Below are 22,230 nucleotides of genomic sequence, written 5' to 3'. Positions count from 1 at the left end.
GCGGCGCCGCTGAGGGGCCCGAACGGGACCGGGATCGGGAACCGGGATCGGGAACCGGGAACGGGATCGAGAAGCGGCATCGAGAAGCGGACAGCGGCAGCCGGGGAGCGGCCCCGGAGCGCAGCTCCAGGTAGCGGGGCCTGAGGGGCGGGAGAGGCCTGAGGGGGTCAAGGCCTGAGGGGGGGCGAGGCCTGGGCGGGAAGCGCGGCCTGAGGGGGCCCGGCCTGAGGGGGGAAGGGACGGGAACAACCCCCAAAATCCCGGGATTTGGAGGGGTCATCGTCACCTCTTCCCCCCGAAAATCCCGGGATTTTTGGGGGTCGTGATCGTTCCCCCCCCCCATTCCCGGAATTTTGGAGGGTCACGGTCCCTCCACGGTTTTGCTCCCTCCCGACCAAAAACATCCCGGGATTTTTGGATGGTCATCGTCATCTTTTCCCTCCGAAATCCTGGAATTTTGGAGGGTCTCGGTCACCCCCCTCCCGTCCGAAATCCCGGGATTTTGAGGGATTATCTTCAGGTCTTTCCACAAAAAGAAATCCCGGGGTTTGTGAGGATCAGGATCATTCCCACCCCGATCCTGAAATTCTGGGGGGTCACGGGCAGCCCTTCCCCATCCCAAATCCTGGGATTTTGAGAGGTCTCGGTCCTTCCTCCATCCTCTCCTTCCCGGAATTTGGGGGAGTTTGGGATTGGGGAATTTGCGGTCAGTGTGAGGAGTTTGGGATGGGGAGTTTGGGACTGGGGAGTTTGGGATCAGGATGGGAAATTCGGGATGGGGAGTTTGGGATCAGGATGGGAAATTCATGATAGGGATGGGGAGTTTGGGATTGGGGAATTTGGGATGGGGAGTTTGGGATGGGGAGTTTTGGATCAGGATGGGAAATTCGGGATGGGGAGTTTGGGATCAGGATGGGAAATTCGGGATGGGGAGTTTGGGATCAGGACAGGAAATTCGGGATGGGGAGTTTGGGATCAGGATGGGAAATTCGGGATGGGGAGTTTGGGATCAGGACAGGAAATTCGGGATGGGGAGTTTGGGATTGAGATGGGGAATTTGGGATTGAGCCGGGGAATTTGGGATTGAGCCCTTGGGGTCGGGATGGGGACCTTGAGATCCTGAATATTTGGGAAAACCCCAAAATCCCACGGAATCCCTGCCCAGCCCCATCCCCATTTTCCCATCCTGGGAGAATCGGGAATCCCGAAGCCTCCTGGCCCCTGCCAGGGCTGGAGCCGTTCCCTTTCCCGTTGGGAATGTCTGCATTTTGGGATTTGTCGGGACGGTGGGATCGGGGCCAGCCCCGGGCGGTGCCGCGGCTCCGGGGCCGGCAGATGGCCGGGAATTAATTCCCTCCAAATCCTGGGAATTTAATCCCACACGGATCCCTCGGCAGCTGCGCCGGGATGGGGGCGGGAGCGGCACGGGGGCATCGGGAGTTTGGGATCAGGATGGGGAGTTTGGGATGAGGAGTTTGGGATCAGGATGGGGAGTTTGGGATGAGGAGTTTGGGATGAGGAGTTTGGGATGAGGAGTTTGGGATGAGGAGTTTGGGATGAGGAGTTTGGGATGAGGATGGGGAGTTTGGGATCAGGGATTTAGGATTGGGATGGGGGGATCAGGATCAGGAGTTTGGGATCAGGGATTTAGGATTGGGATGGGGAGTTTGGGATCGGGGATTTAGGATTGGGATGGGGAGAGTGGGATCAGGAGTTTGGAATCAGGATGTGGAGTTTGGGATCAGGATTTTAGGATTGGGATGGGGAGTTTGGGATCGGGAGTTTGGGATCAGGGATTTAGGATTGGGATGGGGAGAGTGGGATCAGGAATTTAGGATCCGTGTGAGGAGTTTGGGATTGGGATGAGCAGTTTGGGATCAGTGTGAGGAGTTTGGGATTGGGATGAGCAGTTTGGGATCAGTGTGAGGAATTTGGGATCCCTGTGAGGAGTTTGGGATTGGGATGAGCAGTTTGGGATCAGTGTGAGGAATTTGGGATTGGGATGAGCAGTTTGGGATCAGTGTGAGGAATTTGGGATCCCTGTGAGGAGTTTGGGATTGGGATGAGCAGTTTGGGATCAGTGTGAGGAATTTGGGATCCCTGTGAGGAGTTTGGGATTGGGATGAGCAGTTTGGGATCAGTGTGAGGAATTTGGGATCCGTGTGAGGAGTTTGGGATTGGGATGAGCAGTTTGGGATCCGTGTGAGGAATTTGGGATTGGGATGAGCAGTTTGGGATCAGTGTGAGGAATTTGGGATCCCTGTGAGGAGTTTGGGATTGGGATGAGCAGTTTGGGATCAGTGTGAGGAATTTGGGATCCGTGTGAGGAGTTTGGGATCAGTTTGGAAACCAGGATTTGCCACGGGTGGATTTTTTTGGGATAATCTCTCCCTGTTTGTGGCTCTCCTGCTTTTCCCGCCTCCTTTTCCATGGGAAACTGAGCCGGGAAGGATTTTCCAAACCCCGCTCCTGATCCCACGCGGCTCCTTTCGGATCTTCCAGGCCTGGGTGTGCTTGTTCCCAAAAAAAAAAAAACCTTGGATTGGGATCACAGGAAGAAGGAATTGGGCTGGGGAAATCCTGGATCCATCCCAAACATTCCCAAGGATTTGGATGTGAATGGGAAAGGACAAAGAGCGCAATTCCCTCCCCCCAGAAAACAATTCCCGGCTTTTCCAAAGGATTCATTCCCTACCTGGGGAGGCTTTTCATGGGATAAAAGGGCAGGAAGAAAAAGGGATTTGGGAAGGAAAAGGCCTCTCCTGGGGCACATTCCAGAGGAAAAGTCAATGGAATTCCACCAGCTCGGGGGTTTTCCAGAGGCCTCAAATCCAGCGGGAATTCAGGGCTGGAATTGGGGTTGGATCCATGGCTCTTCCCAGTTTTCCAAGCTGGAAAAAATGTGGGAATAAAACCCCTCCTCATGAAAGGAGATCTTTCCCTAAAAAAAAAAAAAAAAACAAACCCCAAATTCCGTGGAGCTTCCAGGCCTGCTGGAATTCCAGAATTCCAGGGGTTAACTGGGAATTGGCCCTGGGATGGGGCTGGATCCCGAGGCTTTCCCAGCAATTCTGGGAATTCAGGGGATGGATCGGCAGCGGGGCTGGGAAGGGAATTTTTGGGGTGGGAATGGGGATTTTTGGGATAAAAGGGGAATTTTTGGGGTGGGAATGGGGATTTTTGGGATAAAAGGGGAATTTTTGGGGTGGGAATGGGGATTTTTGGGATAAAAGGGGAATTTTTGGGGTGGGAATGGGGATTTTTGGGATAAAAGGGGAATTTTTGGGGTGGGAATGGGGATTTTTGGGATAAGAGGGGAATATTTGGGATTGGAATGGGGATTTTTTGGGATAAAAGGGGGGGATTTGGGATGGAATGGGAAATGAATGGGATGGAAATGGAACGGGAATAGAAATAAATTGGAATGGGAATGGGAATGGAATAAAAACAGGAACAGAATGGAAGAGAAATAGAAATAAAATGGAGCAGGAAAGGAATGGGAATTAGAATGAAATGGAAAATTAATGGGAATTCTGGGAGATAGATCAGGAGCGGGAAAAGGCTGCGGAACATTGGGATTCCCGGGGTTTCTGGGGATGGAAACCCAGGAATTCCCACTGGGAAAACCCAAATTCCCAACGCCCTCAGCCCCTTTTTCCCCCCCCCCCCTTTTTCCAGCTCATTCCCAGCCATGGGGGACATGAAAACCCCGGATTTCGACGACCTCTTGGCCGCCTTCGACATCCCCGACATCGACGCCAACGAAGCCATCCACTCCCACCACGAGGATCCCGAATCCCACGGCAAACAAATCCCGGGAGATCCGGGAGCCGCCGGCCCTGCGGAGCACGTCCTGCCCCACCCGGACATCTCGGCCGTCAGCGTCATCGTCAAGAACACCGTGTGTCCGGAGCAGCTGGAAAACTTGGATTCCCGAGGGAAGGAGGGGCACGGGATGGCCCCGAGGCTCCTCCAGAACGGATTCGGAGCTTCCGACGTTCCCAGATCGCCGAATTCCCGCTCCGGGGAGGCGCCTTCCAACGGGGAGTGCTGGGGCAAGGAGAAGAGCTCCAAGGCTTTGGATTTGTTCTCGCATTTCAGCCCCGATCCCAACGAGGACGGCGCCAATTTGATCGACAGATCCCGGGAATGCAAAGGCAAGGAGAAATCCCTGGCCGTGCCCTCGCTGGCTCCGTCCCCAACCCCGGCCGTGGATTCCAAGAGATCCCTGGGAGAATCCTCCGAGGGCCTGGATCCGCCTTTCCCGACGCCGTTCCGGGCGGGAGCGGCCGGCGACGGATCCCACCCCGTTCCCCGCATCAAAAAGGAGGAATCGGACTCGGAGGAGGCTCCGGCCAGGAGCTCCAGCCCCAAGGGGTCGGTGTTGGATCACCTGAAATCCGTCAGCGTCCGCTATTCCGCCGCCGAGGACTCTCCCGCCGCGCCGTGGCCGGGATCGGACGCGGCGGCGCCGGACGGCGGCGGCGGCGGCGCGGCCGAGCTCAAACGCTCGCCCGGGAGCCCTCGGGAATCTTTCTCCTCTCCGGGAATTCCCATCCCGCCTTCTCCCAAGCAGCTCTCCCTGAAGGAAGAGCGGGAAATGCTGGAGAAATCCATGGGGAGCCCCGGCAGCGTTTCCAGCGGCGAGGAGGAGGAGGAGGAGGAGGAAGAGGAGGAGGAGGAGGAGGAAGAAAACACCAACTCGCCCTCCTCCAGCTCCTCGCGGCCGCTCAAAGTCCGCATCAAAACCATCAAAACCTCCTGCGGCAGCATCACCAGGACGGTCACCAGGGTCTCCTCCGACTCGGAGCCGCCCTCCGCCAGCGTCCCGGGCCCGCAGAATTCCCAGGAAAGCTCGGAATTCCCGGCGGAGGCGGCGTCCAGGGAAAAGCCGGAGCTGCCCGGCGCTCCGAAGGGCGCGGAAGGGCCCAGGACGGTGAGCGTGCAGCTGGGGAACGGCACCAAGCTGAAGGGCACGGTGCTGCCGGTGGCCACCATCCAGAGCGCCAGCAGCGCCATGCTGATCGCCGCCAGCGTGGCCCAGCAGAAATCCGCCGTGCTCCCGGCAAAGAGCGGCAAATCCGTGGCTAAAAACATCCTCAGCTTGGTGCCGCAACCCCTCCCCAAAGGCAACGGCGCCGCCAAATCCGACGGCGGCGGCGGCGGCGCGGCGGCCAAATCGGCGCCCGGCGTGGCCGGCACCGTCATCTCCCGCAGCCAGTCCAGCCTGGTGGAGGCTTTCAACAAAATCCTCAACGGCAAAAACCCGCTGCCCACCTACCGGCCCAACCTGAGCCCGCCCGCCGAGTCCAGCCTGGCGCTGCCGCCCGCCGGCTACCGCTGCCTGGAGTGCGGCGACGCCTTCGCGCTGGAGCGCAGCCTGGCGCGGCACTACGACCGGCGCAGCATGCGCATCGAGGTCACCTGCAACCACTGCGCCAAGCGCCTGGTGTTCTTCAACAAGTGCAGCCTGCTGCTGCACGCCCGCGAGCACAAGGACAAGGGCTTGGTGATGCAGTGCTCGCACCTGGTGATGCGGCCGGTGGCGCTGGAGCAGATGATCGGGCAGCCCGACGTGACGCCGCTGGCGGCGCTGGCGGTGGCGGCGGCGGCGGCGGAAGGAGGGAGCGCGGCGGCGGCGGCGGCGCAGGAAACGCCGGTGCTGCCGCTGGGGACGGAGCAGAGCAGCTACAGCTGTTTCAGGTGTCTGGAGTGCAAGGAGCAGTGCAAGGACAAGGCCGGGCTGGCGGCGCATTTCCAGCAGGTGACGGCGGGAGGAGGCAGCACGGTGAGAGACGGGAGATGGTGGGGACGTGGGGGGACATGGTGGGAGATGGTGGGACATGGGGGGAGATGGTGGGAGATGGTGGGAGATGGTGGGACATGGTGGGACATGGTGGGAGATGGTGGGAGAAGGTGGGACATGGTGGGGACATGGTGGGAGATGGTGGGACATGGGGGGAGATGGTGGGAGAAGGTGGGACATGGTGGGAGAAGGTGCGGAGGTGGTGGGACATGGTGGGAGATGGTGGGAGATGGTGGGAGTGTGGTGGGACATCATGAGAAGAAGGTGGGACATGGTGGGACATGGAGGGAGAAGGTGGGAGATGGTGGGACATGGTGGGAGAAGGTGGGAGAAGGTGCGGAGGTGGTGGGAGATGGTGGGAGTGTGGTGGGACATCATGAGAAGAAGGTGGGACATGGTGGGAGATGGTGGGAGTGTGGTGGGACATGATGAGAAGAAGGTGGGACATGGTGGGAGAAGGTGCGGAGGTGGTGGGAGATGGTGGGAGGTGGTGGGACATCATGAGAAGAAGGTGGGACATGGTGGGAGATGGTGGGAGGTGGTGGGACATCATGAGAAGAAAGGAAGAGGGTGGGACACGGTGGGAAGAAGGTGGTGGGACATCATGAGGAGAAGGTGGAACAAGGTGGGGGAGCAGTGGGAAGGTGGTGAGAAAGCGGTGGGACATCGTGAGGAGAAAGGAAGAAGGTGGGACCTGGTGGGAAGTGTGGGACATCATGAGGAGAAGGTGGGACATGGTGGGAAGTGTGGGACATCATGAGGAGAAGGTGGGACATGGTGGGAGAAGGTGGAAGGTGGCAGGAGATGCTGGGAGATGGTTGAGGAGATGGGAGAAGGTGAGAGGACACTGGGAACATCCATCCGTGGATCCCTTCATCCCATAAATCCCATAAATCCAATAAACCCCATAAATCCCATCCATCCCATAAATCCCATCCATCCCATCCATCCCATCCATCCCATAAATCCCATAAATCCCATCCATCCCATAAATCCCATCCATCCCATCCATCCCATCCATCCCATAAATCCCATAAATCCCATCCATCCCATAAATCCCATAAATCCCATCCCATCCATCCCATAAATCCCATCCATCCCATAAACCCCATAAATCCCATAAATCCCATAAATCCCATCCCATCCATCTCATCCATCCCATAAACCCCATAAATCCCATAAATCCCATAAATCCCATAAACCCCATAAATCCCATAAACCCCATAAATCCCATCCATCCCATAAATCCCATAAATCCAATAAATCCCATAAATCCCATCCATCCCATAAATCCCATCCCATCCATCCCATCCATCCCATAAACCCCATAAATCCCATAAATCCCATCCATCCCATAAATCCCATCCATCCCATAAATCCCATCCATCCCATAAATCCCATCCATCCCATCCATCCCATAAATCCCATCCATCCCATCCATCCCATCCATCCCATAAATCCCATAAATCCCATAAATCCCATCCATCCCATCCATCCCATAAATCCCATCCATCCCATCCATCCCATCCATCCCATAAATCCCATAAATCCCATCCATCCCATAAATCCCATCCATCCCATAAATCCCATAAATCCCATCCATCCCATAAATCCCATCCCATCCATCCCATAAATCCCATAAATCCCATCCATCCCATAAATCCCATCCATCCCATAAATCCCATCCATCCCATCCATCCCATAAATCCCATCCATCCCATCCATCCCATCCATCCCATAAATCCCATAAATCCCATAAACCCCATAAATCCCATCCATCCCATAAATCCCATAAATCCCATCCCAACAGATCCATCCTGATCCATCCCATCCCAGTCCCCACTGGAATCTCCCCAGTCCTGTTTGGATCCTGATCCTGCCGGGAATTCCCCAGAACTTTCTGGAATCCTGATCCCGTCAGGAATTCCCCAGAACTTTTTGGGATCCTGATCCCATCAGGAATTCCCCAGAACATTTTGGGATCCTGATCCCATCAGGAATTCCCCAGAACATTTTGGGATCCCGATCCCGTCGGGAATTCCCCAGAACTTTTTGGGATCCCGATCCCATCAGGAATTCCCCAGAACATTTTGGGATCCCGATCCCATCAGGAATTCCCCAGAACTTTTTGGGATCCTGATCCCATCAGGAATTCCCCAGAACATTTTGGGATCCTGATCCCATCAGGAATTCCCCAGAACTTTTTGGGATCCCGATCCCATCAGGAATTCCCCAGAACATTTTGGGATCCTGATCCCATCAGGAATTCCCCAGAACTTTTTGGGATCCTGATCCTGCCGGGAATTCCCCAGAACATTTTGGGATCCCGATCCCATCAGGAATTCCCCAGAACTTTTTGGGATCCCGATCCCATCGGGAATTCCCCAGAACATTTTGGGATCCTGATCCCATCAGGAATTCCCCAGAACTTTTTGGGATCCCGATCCCATCAGGAATTCCCCAGAACTTCCTGGAATCCTGATCCCATCAGGAATTCCCCAGAACTTTTTGGGATCCCGATCCCGTTGGGAATTCCCCAGAACTTTTTGGGATCCCGATCCCGTTGGGAATTCCCCAGAACTTTTTGGGATCCCGATCCCATCGGGAATTCCCCAGAACTTTTTGGGATCCCGATCCCATCAGGAATTCCCCAGAACTTTTTGGGATCCCGATCCCATCAGGAATTCCCCAGAACTTTTTGGGATCCCGATCCCATCAGGAATTCCCCAGAACATTTTGGGATCCCGATCCCATCGGGAATTCCCCAGAACTTTTTGGGATCCCGATCCCATCAGGAATTCCCCAGAACTTTTTGGGATCCCGATCCCATCGGGAATTCCCCAGAACTTTTTGGGATCCCGATCCCGTCGGGAATTCCCCATCTCCCATCACCATTTTTAACCCCATCCTTGCCAAACCCTCCCATAACTCCCCCACCCTTTGATTCCCACCCAAACCTCCCTGGAGTTTTTCACCGTCCCAGACCCCGGAATTCCCGGAATTCCCAGAATTCCCGTTTTTTCCCCCCCTCCCGCTCAGGTGTGCTCGGCGTGTCCCATGATCCTGGCCAACCGCTGCAGCTTCAGCGCGCACCAGCGCATGCACCGCAGCCGCCCGCCCCACGTGTGCCCCGAGTGCGGCGGCAACTTCCTGCTGGCCAACTTCCAGAGCCACCTGCGGGAATCCTGCCTGCACTTCTCCCGCAGGGTGGGCTACAGGTAATCCCGGGAATGCCGGGAATTCTGGGAACAACCGGGAATTCTGGGAATAACCGGGAATTCCGGGAATAACCGGGAATTTGGGGTGGGAATTTCCTGCTGGCCAACTTCCAGAGCCACCTGCGGGAATGCTGCCTGCACTTCTCCCGCAGGGTGGGCTACAGGTAATCCCGGGAATTCTGGGAATAACCGGGAATTCTGGGAATAACCAGGAATTCTGGGAACAACCGGGAATTCTGGGAATAACCGGGAATTCTGGGAACAGCCGGGAATTTGGGGTGGGAATTTCCTGCTGGCCAACTTCCAGAGCCACCTGCGGGAATGCTGCCTGCACTTCTCCCGCAGGGTGGGCTACAGGTAATCCCGGGAATGCCGGGAATCCCGGGAATAACCGGGAATTCTGGGAATAACCGGGAATTCTGGGAATAACCGGGAATTCTGGGAATAACCGGGAATTTGGGGTGGGAATTTCCTGCTGGCCAACTTCCAGAGCCACCTGCGGGAATCCTGCCTGCACTTCTCCCGCAGGGTGGGCTACAGGTAATCCTGGGAATGCCGGGAATTCTGGGAATTCTGGGAACAACCGGGAATTCTGGGAATAACCGGGAATTCTGGGAATAACCGGGAATTCTGGGAATAACCGGGAATTCTGGGAATTCTGGGAACAACCGGGAATTCTGGGAATAACCGGGAATTCTGGGAATAATGGGGAATTCAGGGAGTTCTGGGGTGGGAATTTCCTGCTGGCCAACTTCCAGAGCCACCTGCGGGAATGCTGCCTGCACTTCTCCCGCAGGGTGGGCTACAGGTAATCCCGGGAATGCCGGGAATAACCGGGAATGCCGGGAATAACCGGGAATTCTGGGAATAACCGGGAATTCTGGGAATAACCGGGAATTCTGGGAACAACCGGGAATTCTGGGAATAACCGGGAATTTGGGGTGGGAATTTCCTGCTGGCCAACTTCCAGAGCCACCTGCGGGAATGCTGCCTGCACTTCTCCCGCAGGGTGGGCTACAGGTAATCCCGGGAATGCCGGGAATTCCAGGAATTCTGGGAATTCTGGGATTAACTGGGGTGGGATCGCGGAAAGGTCCAGAAGTGGGGTTTGCTCATGGAATGTAGTGGGAATTTCCTGCTGGCCAACTGCGTCTCCCTTTGGAACCCCCGATCCTACTGGGAATTTCCCGATCCCTTTGGAACCCCCTGATCCCATCGGGAATTCCCCGATGCCGCTGGGGATTTCCCGATCCTGTTGGGAATTCCCGGATCCCTTTGGAACCCCCGATCCCACTGGGAATTTCCTGATCCCATTGGAATCCCTGATCCCTTCAGAACCCCCAATCCCGTTGGAAATTCCCCGATCCTACTGGGAATTCCCGGATCCCTTTGGGAATTCCCGGATCCCTTTGGGAATTCCCGGATCCCTTTGGGAATTCCCGGATCCCTTTGGAACCCCCGATCCCACTGGGAATTCCCCGATCCTGCTGAGATTTTCCGATCCCGCTGGGAATTCCTGGATCCCGCTGGGAATTCCCCAATCCCATTGGGAATTTCCCGGATCCCTCTGGGAATTCCTGGATCCCTTTGGAACCCCCGATCCCGTTGGGAATTTCCCGATCCTGCTGAGATTTTCTGATCCCGCTGGGAATTCCCGGATCCCTTTGGAAGCCCCGATCCCGCTGGGAATTCCTGGATCCCTTTGGAACCCCCGATCCCGCTGGGAATTTCCTGATCCCTCTGGGAATTCCCGGATCCCTTTGGAACCCCCGATCCCACTGGGAATTTCCTGATCCTACTGAGATTTTCCGATCCCTTTGGGAATTTCCTGGATCCCTTTGGGAATTTCCCGGATCCCTTTGGGAATTCCCGGATCCCTTTGGGACCCCTGATCCCGCTGGGAATTCCCGGATCCCTTTGGAACCCCTGATCCCTCTGGGAATTCCCGGATCCCTTTGGAACCCCCGATCCCACTGGGAATTCCCGGATCCCTTTGGGAATTCCCGGATCCCTTTGGAACCCCCGATCCCGCTGGGAATTTCCCGATCCTGCTGAGATTTTCCAATCCCATTGGGAATTTCCCGGATCCCTTTGGGAATTCCCAGATCCCTTTGGAACCCCCGATCCCACTGGGAATTCCCCAATCCCTTTGGGAATTCCCGGATCCCTTTGGAACCCCCAATCCCACTGGGAATTCCCCAATCCCGCTGGGAATTCTCGGATCCCTTTGGAACCCCCGATCCCGCTGGGAATTTCCTGGATCCCTCTGGGAATTCCCGGATCCCTTTGGAACCCCCGATCCCGTTGGGAATTTCCCGATCCTGCTGAGATTTTCTGATCCCGCTGGGAATTCCCGGATCCCTTTGGAAGCCCCGATCCCGCTGGGAATTCCTGGATCCCTTTGGAACCCCCGATCCTGCTGGGAATTTCCTGATCCCTCTGGGAATTCCCGGATCCCTTTGGAACCCCCGATCCCACTGGGAATTTCCTGATCCTACTGAGATTTTCCGATCCCTTTGGGAATTTCCTGGATCCCTTTGGGAATTCCCGGATCCCTTTGGAACCCCCGATCCCACTGGGAATTCCCCAATCCCTTTGGGAATTCCCGGATCCCTTTGGAACCCCCGATCCCTCTGGGAATTCCCGGATCCCTTTGGAACCCCGTTTCCCTCTGGATCCCCGCAGGTGTCCCAGCTGCTCCGTGGTGTTCGGCGGCGTCAATTCCATCAAATCCCACATCCAGAGCTGCCACTGCGAGGTTTTCCACAAGTGCCCCGTGTGTCCCATGGCCTTCAAATCCTCCCCCAGCGCCCAGGGCCACCTGTGCGCGCAACACCCGGCCTGCGGCGCACAGCCCGCCAAGTCAGTGCTCCGGGAGAAACACCGGGAGAAACACCGGGAGAAACGGGCGGGAATAGCACGGGGGAACGGCGGGAATAACAGCGGGAATAACACGGGGAAAACAGCGGGAAAAACAGTGGGAAACGGGAATAACAACGGGAATAACATGGGGAAAACAGCGGGAATAACAGCGGGAAACGGGAATAACAACGGGAATAACAGCGGGAAACGGGAATAACAACGGGAATAACAACGGGAATAACAACGGGAATAACAGGAATAACAACGGGAATAACAGGAATAACAACGGGAACAACAACGGGAATAACAGGGGGAAACGGTGGGGATAACGGGGAATAACGGCAGGAATAACAACGGGAATAACAGGAATAACAACGGGAATAACAACGGGAATAACAGGAATAACAACAGGAACAACAACGGGAATAACAGGAACAACAACGGGAATAACAACGGGAATAACAACAGGAATAACGGGGAAACAGCGGGGATAACAAGGGGAATAACACAGGGAATAACAACAGGAATAACAGGGAATAACACTGGGAATAACAACGGGAATAACAGGAATAACACCGGGAATAACACCGGGAATAACACCGGGAAACAGCAGGAAACAGTGGGGAAACTGTGGGGAAACAGCGGGAATAACACTGGGAATAACATGGGGAAACAGCGGGAAAAACAGTGGGAATAACAGCGGGAGTAACAGCAGGAAAAGCACGGGGAAACACCGGGAACACAGCGGGAAAACACCGGGAACACAGCGGGAAAAACAACGGGAAAACACCGGGAACACAGCGGGAAAAACAGCGGGAAAACACCGGGAACACAGCGGGAAAAACAGCGGGAAAACACCGGGAACACAGCGGGGAAGAGGGAGGGAAAGGGACAGGGGGTGGGAAATTTGGGAATGAGGTTGGGAAATTCGGGAATGAGAAATTGGGATGATTTTTCCGACTGTGCCGTGTGTGACGCGGTGTTCACGCACAGCTTCCCATCGATATTCCCGTGGAATTTTCTTGGGATTTCCATGGATTTTTTACCGGGATTTTTCCTGGGACGATCCCCACGGGTTTTCCATGGATTCCCATGGATTTCCACGGATTTCCCACGGGTTTTCCATGGATTTTTCCAGGCTGATCTACAAGCGTACCGTGTGTGACACGGTGTTCACGCACCGCTCCCATCGATATTCCCATGGGATTTCCATGGATTTTTCCCGGGATTTTTCCCAGGACGATTCCTGTGGATTTCCCATGATTCCCACGGGTTTCCCACGGGTTTCCCACGGGTTTTCCATGGATTTTTCCAGGCTGATCTACAAGTGTGCCATGTGTGACACGGTGTTCACGCACAAGCCGCTGCTCTCGTCGCACTTTGACCAGCACCTCCTCCCGCAGCGCGTCAGCGTCTTCCGCTGCCCCCACTGCCCGCTGCTCTTCGCCCAGAAACGAACCATGCTCGAGCACCTCAAGGTCAGACACCATTCCCGCCGGGAATGCCGGAATTCCGGCCAAAAACGGTGAAATTCCGGCCAAAAACGGTGAAATTCCGGCCAAAAACGGTGAAATTCTGGGCAAAAACGGTGAAATTCCGGCCAAAAAGGGTGAAATTCTGGCCAAAAATGGTGAAATTCTGGGCAAAAAGGGCGAAATTCTGGCCAAAAATGGTGAAATTCTGGGCAAAAAGGGCGAAATTCCGGCCAAAAACGGTGAAATTCCGGCCAAAACCGGTGAAATTCCGGCCAAAAATGGCGAAATTCCGGCCAAAAACGGTGCAATTCCGGCCAAAAAGGGCGAAGTTCCGGCCAAAAACGGTGAAATTCTGGGCATAACAGAGGAATTCCGGCCAAAAAGGGCGAAATTCTGGGCAAAAAGGGCGAAATTCCGGCCAAAAACGGTGAAATTCTGGGCAAAAACGATGGAATTCTGGGCAAAAACCGGGAGAAATGAGGGTGGGGAGAGCTCCTTCAAACACCCCCTGCTCGAGGAGCTCGGAATTCCAGCCGGGAATGCCGGAATTCCGGCCGGGAATGATGGAATTCCGGGCAAAAATGATGGAATTCCAGGCAAAACTGGGAAATGGGGTGGGGAGTGAAGGGAAGCGGGAGCCGGGATCTGGGCGGGGTTTTTCCCAAAGGATCTTTTCCATCCCAAAGCATTCCAGGATTCCCTGGGCTGCTTTCTTTGGGATTTCAGGGATAAATCCTGGATCCCAGCCCAGATTTTTCCATGGATTCCCCACCCCCGGATCCACCTGGAACACCGGGAATGCCCGTGGGATTGGGGTGGGATTGGATGGGATTTAAGGATCTTTTCCATCCCAAAGCATTCCAGGATTCCCTGGGCTGCTTTCTTTGGGATTTTCGGGATAAATCCTGGATCCTGCCGGAGATTTTCCATGGATTCCCCATCCCTGGGAGTCTCCAGGACCCCCTGGCACGGCGGGAATGTCCCCAGCCCTGGATTTTAAGGATCTTTTCCATCCCAAAGCGTTCCAGGATTCCCTGTTTTGGCTCAGATGGGATTTTCGGGATAAATCCTGGATCCCAGCCCAGATTTTTCCATGGATTCCCCACCCCTGGATCCACCTGGAACACCGGGAATGCCCGTGGGATTGGGGTGGGATTGGATGGGATTTAAGGATCTTTTCCATCCCAAAGCATTCCAAGATTCCCTCTCCTCCTTTCTTCGGGGTTTCAGGGATAAATCCCAGATCCCAGCCCCGATTTTTCCACGGATTCTCCCCGACATTCCCGATTCCCCCTTCCCAGAACTCCCACCAAGCCCAGAAATCCAAGGACGACTCTTCCAAGAAATCCCCGGCTCTGCTGACGCCCAAACCGGAGCCTCTGGAAGCTCCGGTGGCCAAGAATTCCGAGGAATCCTCGAGCTCCACGGAGGAGGAGGAGCCCCCGAGCTCCCCGGAGCTGCGGAAGAGCAAACGGAGCCGATTCCAGCGGAAATCCGGGAATAAATCCAAGGGCAGCGGCTGGACCTGCGGCGTTTGCCACTCGTGGTTCCCCGAGCGCGACGAGTACGTGGCGCACATGAAGAGGGAGCACGGAAAGGTGGGAAACGCGGGAATTCCCGGGAATTCCGGCCGGGAAATCCCTCGGGGATGGGGCTTGGCGGGGGGAGATTTGAGTTCCTGCCTCTGGCTGGAGTGGGAATCTCGGCTCCTGGATCCTCCGGGATTTTTCCAGGATCTCTCCTGGATTTTTCTGGGATTTTCCTGGGGTTTTTCTGGAGTTTTCTCAGGGATTTTTCCCTGAATTTTTTGGGATTTTCCCGGGATTTTCCTGGGATTTATCTGGGGTTTTCCCGGGGTGTTTTCTGGCGTTTTCCTGGGGATTTGTCTGGGATGTTTCTGGGGTTTTCCCAGGATTTCCTGGGATTTTCCAGGGTTTTCCTGGGATGCTTGTGGGATTTTCCTGGGATTTTGTTTGGGATATTCCTGGGGATTTGTCTGGGATTTTCCTGGGAATTTGTTCGGGATATTCCTGGGGATTTTCCTGGGAATTTGTTCGGGATATTCCTGGGATTTTCCTGGGAATTTGTCTGGGATTTCCTGGGATTTTCCTGGGGGATTTTCCGGGATATTCCTGGGATGTTTCTGGGATTTTCCTGGGGATTTGTTTGAGATGTTCCTGGGATTTTCCTGGGGATTTGTCTGGGATATTCCTGGGGATTTTCCGGGATATTCCTGGGATGTTTCTGGGATTTTCCTGGCGATTTGTCTGGGATATTCCTGGGGATTTTCCGGGACATTCCTGGGATGTTTCCGGGGATGTTCCCGGGGATTTTCCCGGGGGATTTCCCGGGATTTCCGCTGGGTGTTCCCGCAGTCGGTGAAGAAGTTCCCGTGCCACCTGTGCGAGCGCTCCTTCTGCTCCGCGCCCAGCCTGCGCCGCCACGTCCGCGTCAACCACGAGGGCATCAAACGCGTCTACCCCTGCCGGTATTCCCGGGATTCCTGGGATTCCCCCGTTCCCGGGAACCCCACGATCCCCGGGATCCCACAATTCCCGGGATTCCCCCCATTCCTGGGATCCCTGCGATTCCTGGGATCCCACAATTCCCGGGATTCCCCCCATTCCTGGGATCCCTGGGATCCCCACAATTCCCGGGATTCCCCCCATTCCTGGGATCCCTGCAATTCCTGGGATCCCACAATTCCCAGGATTCCCCCATTCCTGGGATCCCTGCGATTCCTGGGATCCCACAGTTCCCGGGATTCCCCCCATTCCTGGGATCCCTGCAATTCCTGGGATCCCACAATTCCCAGGATTCCCCCATTCCTGGGATCCCTGCGATCCCCGGGATCCCCACAATTCCCGGGATCTCCAATTCCCAGGATCCCTGATTCCCGGGATCCCCCAATTCCTGGGATTCCCCCAATCCCCAGGATCCCAGGATTCCCTCCCATTCCTGGGATTCCAAATTCCCGGGATCCCCACAATTCCCAGTTTAATTCCCAAAGAATCGGGGTTTAATTCCCAAGGGATCGAGGTTTGATTCCCAAGGAATTGGGGTTTAATTCCCAAAGAATTGGGGTTTAATTCCCAAAGAATCAGGGTTTAATTCCCAAGGAAATCAGGGTTTGATTCCCAAAGAATCAGGGTTTAATTCCCAAAGAATCGGGGTTTAATTCCCAAGGGATCAGGGTTTGATTCCCAAGGGATCAGGGTTTAATTCCCAAAGAATTGAGGTTTAATTCCCAAAGAATCAGGGTTTAATTCCCAAGGGATCAGGGTTTAATTCCCAAGGAAATCAGGGTTTAATTCCCAAAGAATCGGGGTTTAATTCCCAAGGGATCAGGGTTTAATTCCCAAGGGATCAGGGTTTGATTCCCAAAGAATTGGGGTTTGATTCCCAAGGGATCAGGGTTTAATTCCCAAGGGATCGGGGTTTAATTCCCAAGGAATTGAGGTTTAATTCCCAAGGGATCAGGTTTTAATTCCCAAAGAATTGGGGTTTAATTCCCAAGGGATCAGGGTTTAATTCCCAAGGGATCAGGGTTTGATTCCCAAGGGATCAGGGTTTGATTCCCAAGGAATTGGGGTTTAATTCCCAAGGGATCGGGGTTTAATTCCCAAGGAATCAGGGTTTAATTCCCAAAGAATTGGGGTTTAATTCCCAAGGAAATCAGGGTTTGATTCCCAAGGGATCAGGGTTTGATTCCCAAGGGATCAGGGTTTGATTCCCAAGGGATCAGGGTTTGATTCCCAAGGAATTGAGGTTTAATTCCCAAGGGATCAGGGTTTCATTCCCAAGGAAATCAGGGTTTAATTCCCAAGGAAATCAGGGCTCTGTTCCGCCCAAGTTGGCAATCGGAATTCCGGGAAGGAGAGGGGTTTGGGAAGGGACTGCGGGGCTGGGAGGGGCTGGAATTCGGGAATTCCGGCGGCAGCATTCCCGTTTTTCCGCGGCAGGTACTGCACGGAGGGGAAGCGAACGTTCAGCAGCCGCCTGATCCTGGAGAAGCACATCCAGGTGCGCCACGGCCTCTCCGGAGCCGACGGCCGCGGCCTCGAGCTGCCCGCGGCCCGCGGAGCCGCCGGCGCCCAGGTACCGGCACTGCCCCGGGAATTCCGGCACTTCCCGGGGATTCCGGCACTTCCCGGGGATTCCGGGGGGTTCCCGGGGCATTTCCTGGGGGTTTCTGGGGGTTTTGTGGGGGATTCTGGGAATTCCGGGGGTTTCCCGGGGATTTCTGGGGGTTTCCTGGGAATTCTGGGGGGGTTTTTCTGGGAATTCCGGGGGGTTCCTGGGAATTGTGGGGATTTCTGGGGATTTGGAGGGTTTTCTGGGAATTTCCTGGGAATTCCAGGGCTTTCCTGGGGGTTTCTTGGGATTCTGGGGGGTTCTTGGGGGTTTCCTGGGATTTTTGGGAATTCTGGGGGGTTCCTGGAGTTTCCTGGGAATTCTGAGGGGTTCTGGGTGTTCCCTGGGTGTTTCCCATGTTTTCCTGTGAATTCCTGGTGTTTCCTGGGCGTTTCCTGGGTGTTTCCTGGGTGTTTCCTGTGAATTCCTGGTGTTCCCTGGGTGTTTGCTGGGTGTTTTCCCGTGAATCCCAGGGGGTTCCTGGGTGTTTCCTGGGTGTTCCCTGGGTGTTTTCCCGTGAATTCCCGGCGTTTCCTCCCATTCCCTCATTCCCTCCTTCCCTCATTCCCTCATTCCCTCATTCCCTCATTCCCTCCTTCCCTCCTTCCCTCATTCCCTCATTCCCTCATTCCCTCATTCCCTCCTTCCCTCATTCCCTCGTTCCCTCGTTCCCTCGTTCCCTCGTTCCCTCATTCCCTCCTTCCCTCCTTCCCTCCTTCCCTCGTTCCCTCGTTCCCTCATTCCCTCGTTCCCTCATTCCCTCATTCCCTCATTCCCTCCTTCCCTCCTTCCCTCCTTCCCTCCTTCCCTCCTTCCCTCATTCCCTCATTCCCTCATTCCCTCATTCCCTCATTCCCTCGTTCCCTCATTCCCTCATTCCCTCCTTCCCTCATTCCCTCGTTCCCTCCTTCCCTCATTCCCTCATTCCCTCATTCCCTCATTCCCTCATTCCCTCCTTCCCTCGTTCCCTCATTCCCTCATTCCCTCATTGCCTCATTCCCTCATTCCCTCCTTCCCTCATTCCCTCATTCCCTCCTTCCCTCGTTCCCTCATTCCCTCATTCCCTCCTTCCCTCCTTCCCTCATTCCCTCCTTCCCTCATTCCCTCCTTCCCTCATTCCCTCATTCCCTCATTCCCTCATTCCCTCATTCCCTCATTCCCTCGTTCCCTCCTTCCCTCATTCCCTCGTTCCCTCGTTCCCTCCTTCCCTCATTCCCTCATTCCCTCATTCCCTCATTCCCTCATTCCCTCATTCCCTCATTCCCTCATTCCCTCATTCCCTCGTTCCCTCGTTCCCTCATTCCCTCATTCCCTCGTTCCCTCGTTCCCTCATTCCCTCATTCCCTCGTTCCCTCGTTCCCTCATTCCCTCATTCCCTCATTCCCTCATTCCCTCATTCCCTCATTCCCTCCTTCCCTCATTCCCTCCTTCCCTCGTTCCCTCATTCCCTCATTCCCTCCTTCCCTCATTCCCTCCTTCCCTCATTCCCTCATTCCCTCATTCCCTCATTCCCTCCTTCCCTCATTCCCTCATTCCCTCCTTCCCTCATTCCCTCGTTCCCTCATTCCCTCATTCCCTCGTTCCCTCGTTCCCAGGCTCCCGGCCGGAAGCGCAAACTCTCCTCGGACGATTCCTGCAGCGAGGAGCCCGACAGCACCACCCCCCCTTCCCAGATCCCCAACCCCAAATCCCCCAAGGCCCCGTTCCGCTGCCGCAAGTGCGGCTTCGCCGCCGCCGCCCGCGCCGAGCTACAGGCGCACCTGGCCCGGCACCGCGGCAACACCGCGACGACAACCGCGACGGCCACCGCGACAACCACCACCGGCGGCCAGCGGTGCCGCGAGTGCGGGCTGTGCTTCGCCTCCCCCGGCTCCCTCAGCCGGCACCGCTTCATCTCCCACAAGAAGCGCAAGGGCTCGGATCCCGCCGAGGAGCCGGGAAGCGCTTCCCGAGGGAGCGGCGATGCTGCCGGGGGTACGGCCGGGGGTACAGCCGGGGGTACGGCCGGGGGTACAGCCGGAGGTGCGGCCGGAGGTACAGGCGGAGCGGCGCAGGGGAAGCTGGAGTGCAAAGTTTGCGGGAGAGGATTCGAGAGTCAGCTCAACCTGAAAACGCATTTCCGGACCCACGGAATGGCGTTCATCCGCGCCCGGCAGGGAGCCGAGGAGAACTGAGAATTCCCAAAATTCCTGGAGTTCTGGGATTCTGGGAATGGCGTTCATCCGCGCCCGGCAGGGAGCCGAGGAGAACTGAGAATTCCCGGGATTCCCGGAATTCCCGGAGTTCTGGGATTCTGGGAATGGCGTTCATCCGCGCCCGGCAGGGAGCCGAGGAGAACTGAGAATTCCCGGGATTCTGGGATTCTGGGATTCTGGGAATGGCTTCATCTGAGCCCGGCAGGGAGCCGAGGAGAACTGAGGATTCCCGGGAATTCCCAGGAATTCCGGGATTGTGGGATTGGCTTCATCCGCGCCCAGCAGGCAGCCGAGGAGAACTGAGAATTCCCGGGATTCCCGGAATTCCCAGGATTCTGGGATCGGCCCAGGAAGCGATCACGGTATTCCTGGAATTCCAGGACTGGCCCCAAGGACAGCGGAGCATTCCCAGGAATCCCGGAATTCCCAGAATTCCAGGATCAGCCCTCAGCGTGCCCGGGAATCTCAGAATTCCCGGAATTCCGGGATGGGCTCCAGGGCCGGGATTTGGCGCCGTGTACATAAAACCCCCCGGGAACGCCGGATTCGGGGGAAGGATTTGGGAATTCCGGGATTCCTGGGGGCTCTTCCCAGGAATTCCCAGATCCGGATGGGACCGGGGAAGCTTTTCCAGCAAAATCCGCCTTTTTTTTATTTTAATTTTGGGGTTTTTTTGGGGACTTTTGTTTGATTTTCCTGGAATTTTCTTCCCCTCGGGAACCGTTCCCGGCGCGCTCTGCTGGGAAGGAATTCCTGGATCCGGAGCCTGGGAATTCCGGAGGATCCCCCGGGAAGGACGTTCGGCCGCTCCCGAGGGAGGAGGAGGAGGAAAAAAAAAAAGGAGGAAAAAATCGGGAAAAGGGAAGGAAAAATAGGGAAAAAAACGGGAAAAAAAATGGGGAAAAAAAAAATGGGAAAGAAATTTTTCCTTTGGGAAATGAACAAGACCCAAAATTGCCAGGATTGGGAAAGGGATCCGAGGAATCCCAGCCAGGATTGGGAAAGGGATCCGAGGAATCCCAGCCAGGATTGGAATCCCAAATTCCAACTTTTTCCCGTGGGAAAAGCTCTCGGAATTCCGGAGCGAGGCCCAGCTCCGGGGGCTTTTCCAGCTCCTTTTCCCAGCCCTTTCCCAGCTTTTTTCCGGCTCCTCCTTCCCCTCGGGATCCGGGACCTTTTCCCGCCTCAGATCCCCCTCTGGAAAAGCCGGGAATTCCCGGAATTCCCTGTGGATAACTCCCCCCTTTCCCTGTAAAGTTGTATCATACACTAAAATCCATCCCAACAACTGCTGAGCTCCTTTTGGCATTTTCCAAGGATTTTCCAAGGTTTTATTCCCGGTTTTTTTGTGTTTTCCGGGATGGCAGAAGCTGCTTCGGTTTTTTTTTAATTTTTGTTTGTTTTTCCCCTTTTTTTGACATTTTATTCCCGTTTTTTTTTAATTTTTTTTTTGTTTTTCCCCCTTTTTTTGACGTTTTATTCCCGTTTTTTGACATTTTATTCCCGTTTTTTTTTTAATATTTTTCTGTTTGTTTTTCCCCCTTTTTTTGACATTTTATTCCCTTTTTTTTAAATTTTTTTTTGTTTTTTTCCCCCTTTTTTTGACATTTTATTCCCGTTTTTTTTAATTTTTTTTGTTTGTTTTTCCCTTTTTTTGACATTTTATTCCCGTTTTTTTGACATTTTATTCCCATTTTTTTAATTTTTTGTTTGTTTTTCCCCCTTTTTTTGACATTTTATTCTCATTTTTTTAAATTTTTTTTTGGTTCTTTTCCCCCTTTTTTTGACATTTTATTCCCGTTTTTTTGACATTTTATTCCCGTTTTTTTAATTTTTTTGTTTGTTTTTCCCCTTTTTTTGACGTTTTATTCCCATTTTTTTTTTTAATTTTTTTTTTTTGTTTTTCCCCCTTTTTTTGACATTTTATTCCCGTTTTTTTTTTTAATATTTTTTGTTTGTTTTTTCCCCCTTTTTTTGACGTTTTATTCCCATTTTTTTAAATTTTTTTTTGTTTTTCCCCCTTTTTTTGACATTTTATTCTCATTTTTTTAATTTTTTTTTGGTTTTTTCCCCCTTTTTTTGACATTTTATTCCCATTTTTTGACGTTTTATTCCCATTTTTTTATTTTTTTGCTTGTTTTTCCCCCTTTTTTGACATTTTATTCCCATTTTTTTAATTTTTGTTTGTTTTTCCCCCTTTTTTTGACATTTTATTCCCGTTTTTTTTTAATTTTAATTTTTCCCAAGCCAGGAATGAGAGGAATTTTCCCTTTTTTTTTTTCCCCCTGCAGGGGATGAGGGAAAAAGTGGGAAAAAACAAAAAAAAAACCAAAAAAACCTGGAAAAATCAGTCGGAATCGGCCATTCCCAAAAATCCCCCAGGCCGGGTGTGTAAATAAGAGGAAATTAAAGTTTCTACCAGATTTAGATGGGAAAAAAAATTCCCAAAAAATAGAAAAACTATGGAAAAACGGCTTTGATCCCGCGGTTTTCCGGCGTTTCAGTGCCTTGAGCTGGATTTGGGGTGGAGGGAGGGAGAG

The 22,230-nt window shown here is 54.1% G+C and overlaps 1 protein-coding gene across 1 annotated transcript; it reads left to right on the top strand.

The window, feature by feature from the left end:
* On the top strand, positions 1-21,147 carry ZNF687 (zinc finger protein 687). Its single transcript, XM_088068494.1, has 9 exons — positions 1-130; positions 3,679-5,788; positions 8,846-9,024; positions 11,710-11,886; positions 13,202-13,364; positions 14,663-14,959; positions 15,737-15,849; positions 17,324-17,459; positions 19,091-21,147. Exons 2-9 carry the CDS (start codon positions 3,692-3,694, stop codon positions 19,667-19,669), a joined length of 3,741 nt encoding a protein of 1,246 aa, XP_087924620.1. The 5' UTR covers positions 1-130; positions 3,679-3,691; the 3' UTR covers positions 19,670-21,147.
* The last annotated feature ends 1,083 nt before the right edge of the window (positions 21,148-22,230 follow it).

This window comes from Pseudopodoces humilis, chromosome 31, assembly GCF_049639895.1.
Source record: "Pseudopodoces humilis isolate 2021_Gansu_Grassland_sample_001 chromosome 31, ASM4963989v1, whole genome shotgun sequence".
NCBI classification, from domain to species: domain Eukaryota; kingdom Metazoa; phylum Chordata; class Aves; order Passeriformes; family Paridae; genus Pseudopodoces; species Pseudopodoces humilis.
The sequence above is the reverse complement of the archived record's forward strand: the minus strand, read 5'-3'. Positions and strand labels throughout refer to the sequence as shown.

Excerpts from the sequence above, each read along its gene's own strand:
- ZNF687 (XM_088068494.1), top strand. The coding sequence starts at position 3,692 with ATGGGGGACATGAAAACCCCGGATTTCGACGACCTCTTGGCCGCCTTC. Across the intron at positions 11,887-13,201 it reads TGCGGCGCACAGCCCGCCAA|GCTGATCTACAAGTGTGCCA; the intron begins GTCAGTGCTCCG and ends GGATTTTTCCAG. Across the intron at positions 17,460-19,090 it reads GCGGAGCCGCCGGCGCCCAG|GCTCCCGGCCGGAAGCGCAA; the intron begins GTACCGGCACTG and ends CCTCGTTCCCAG.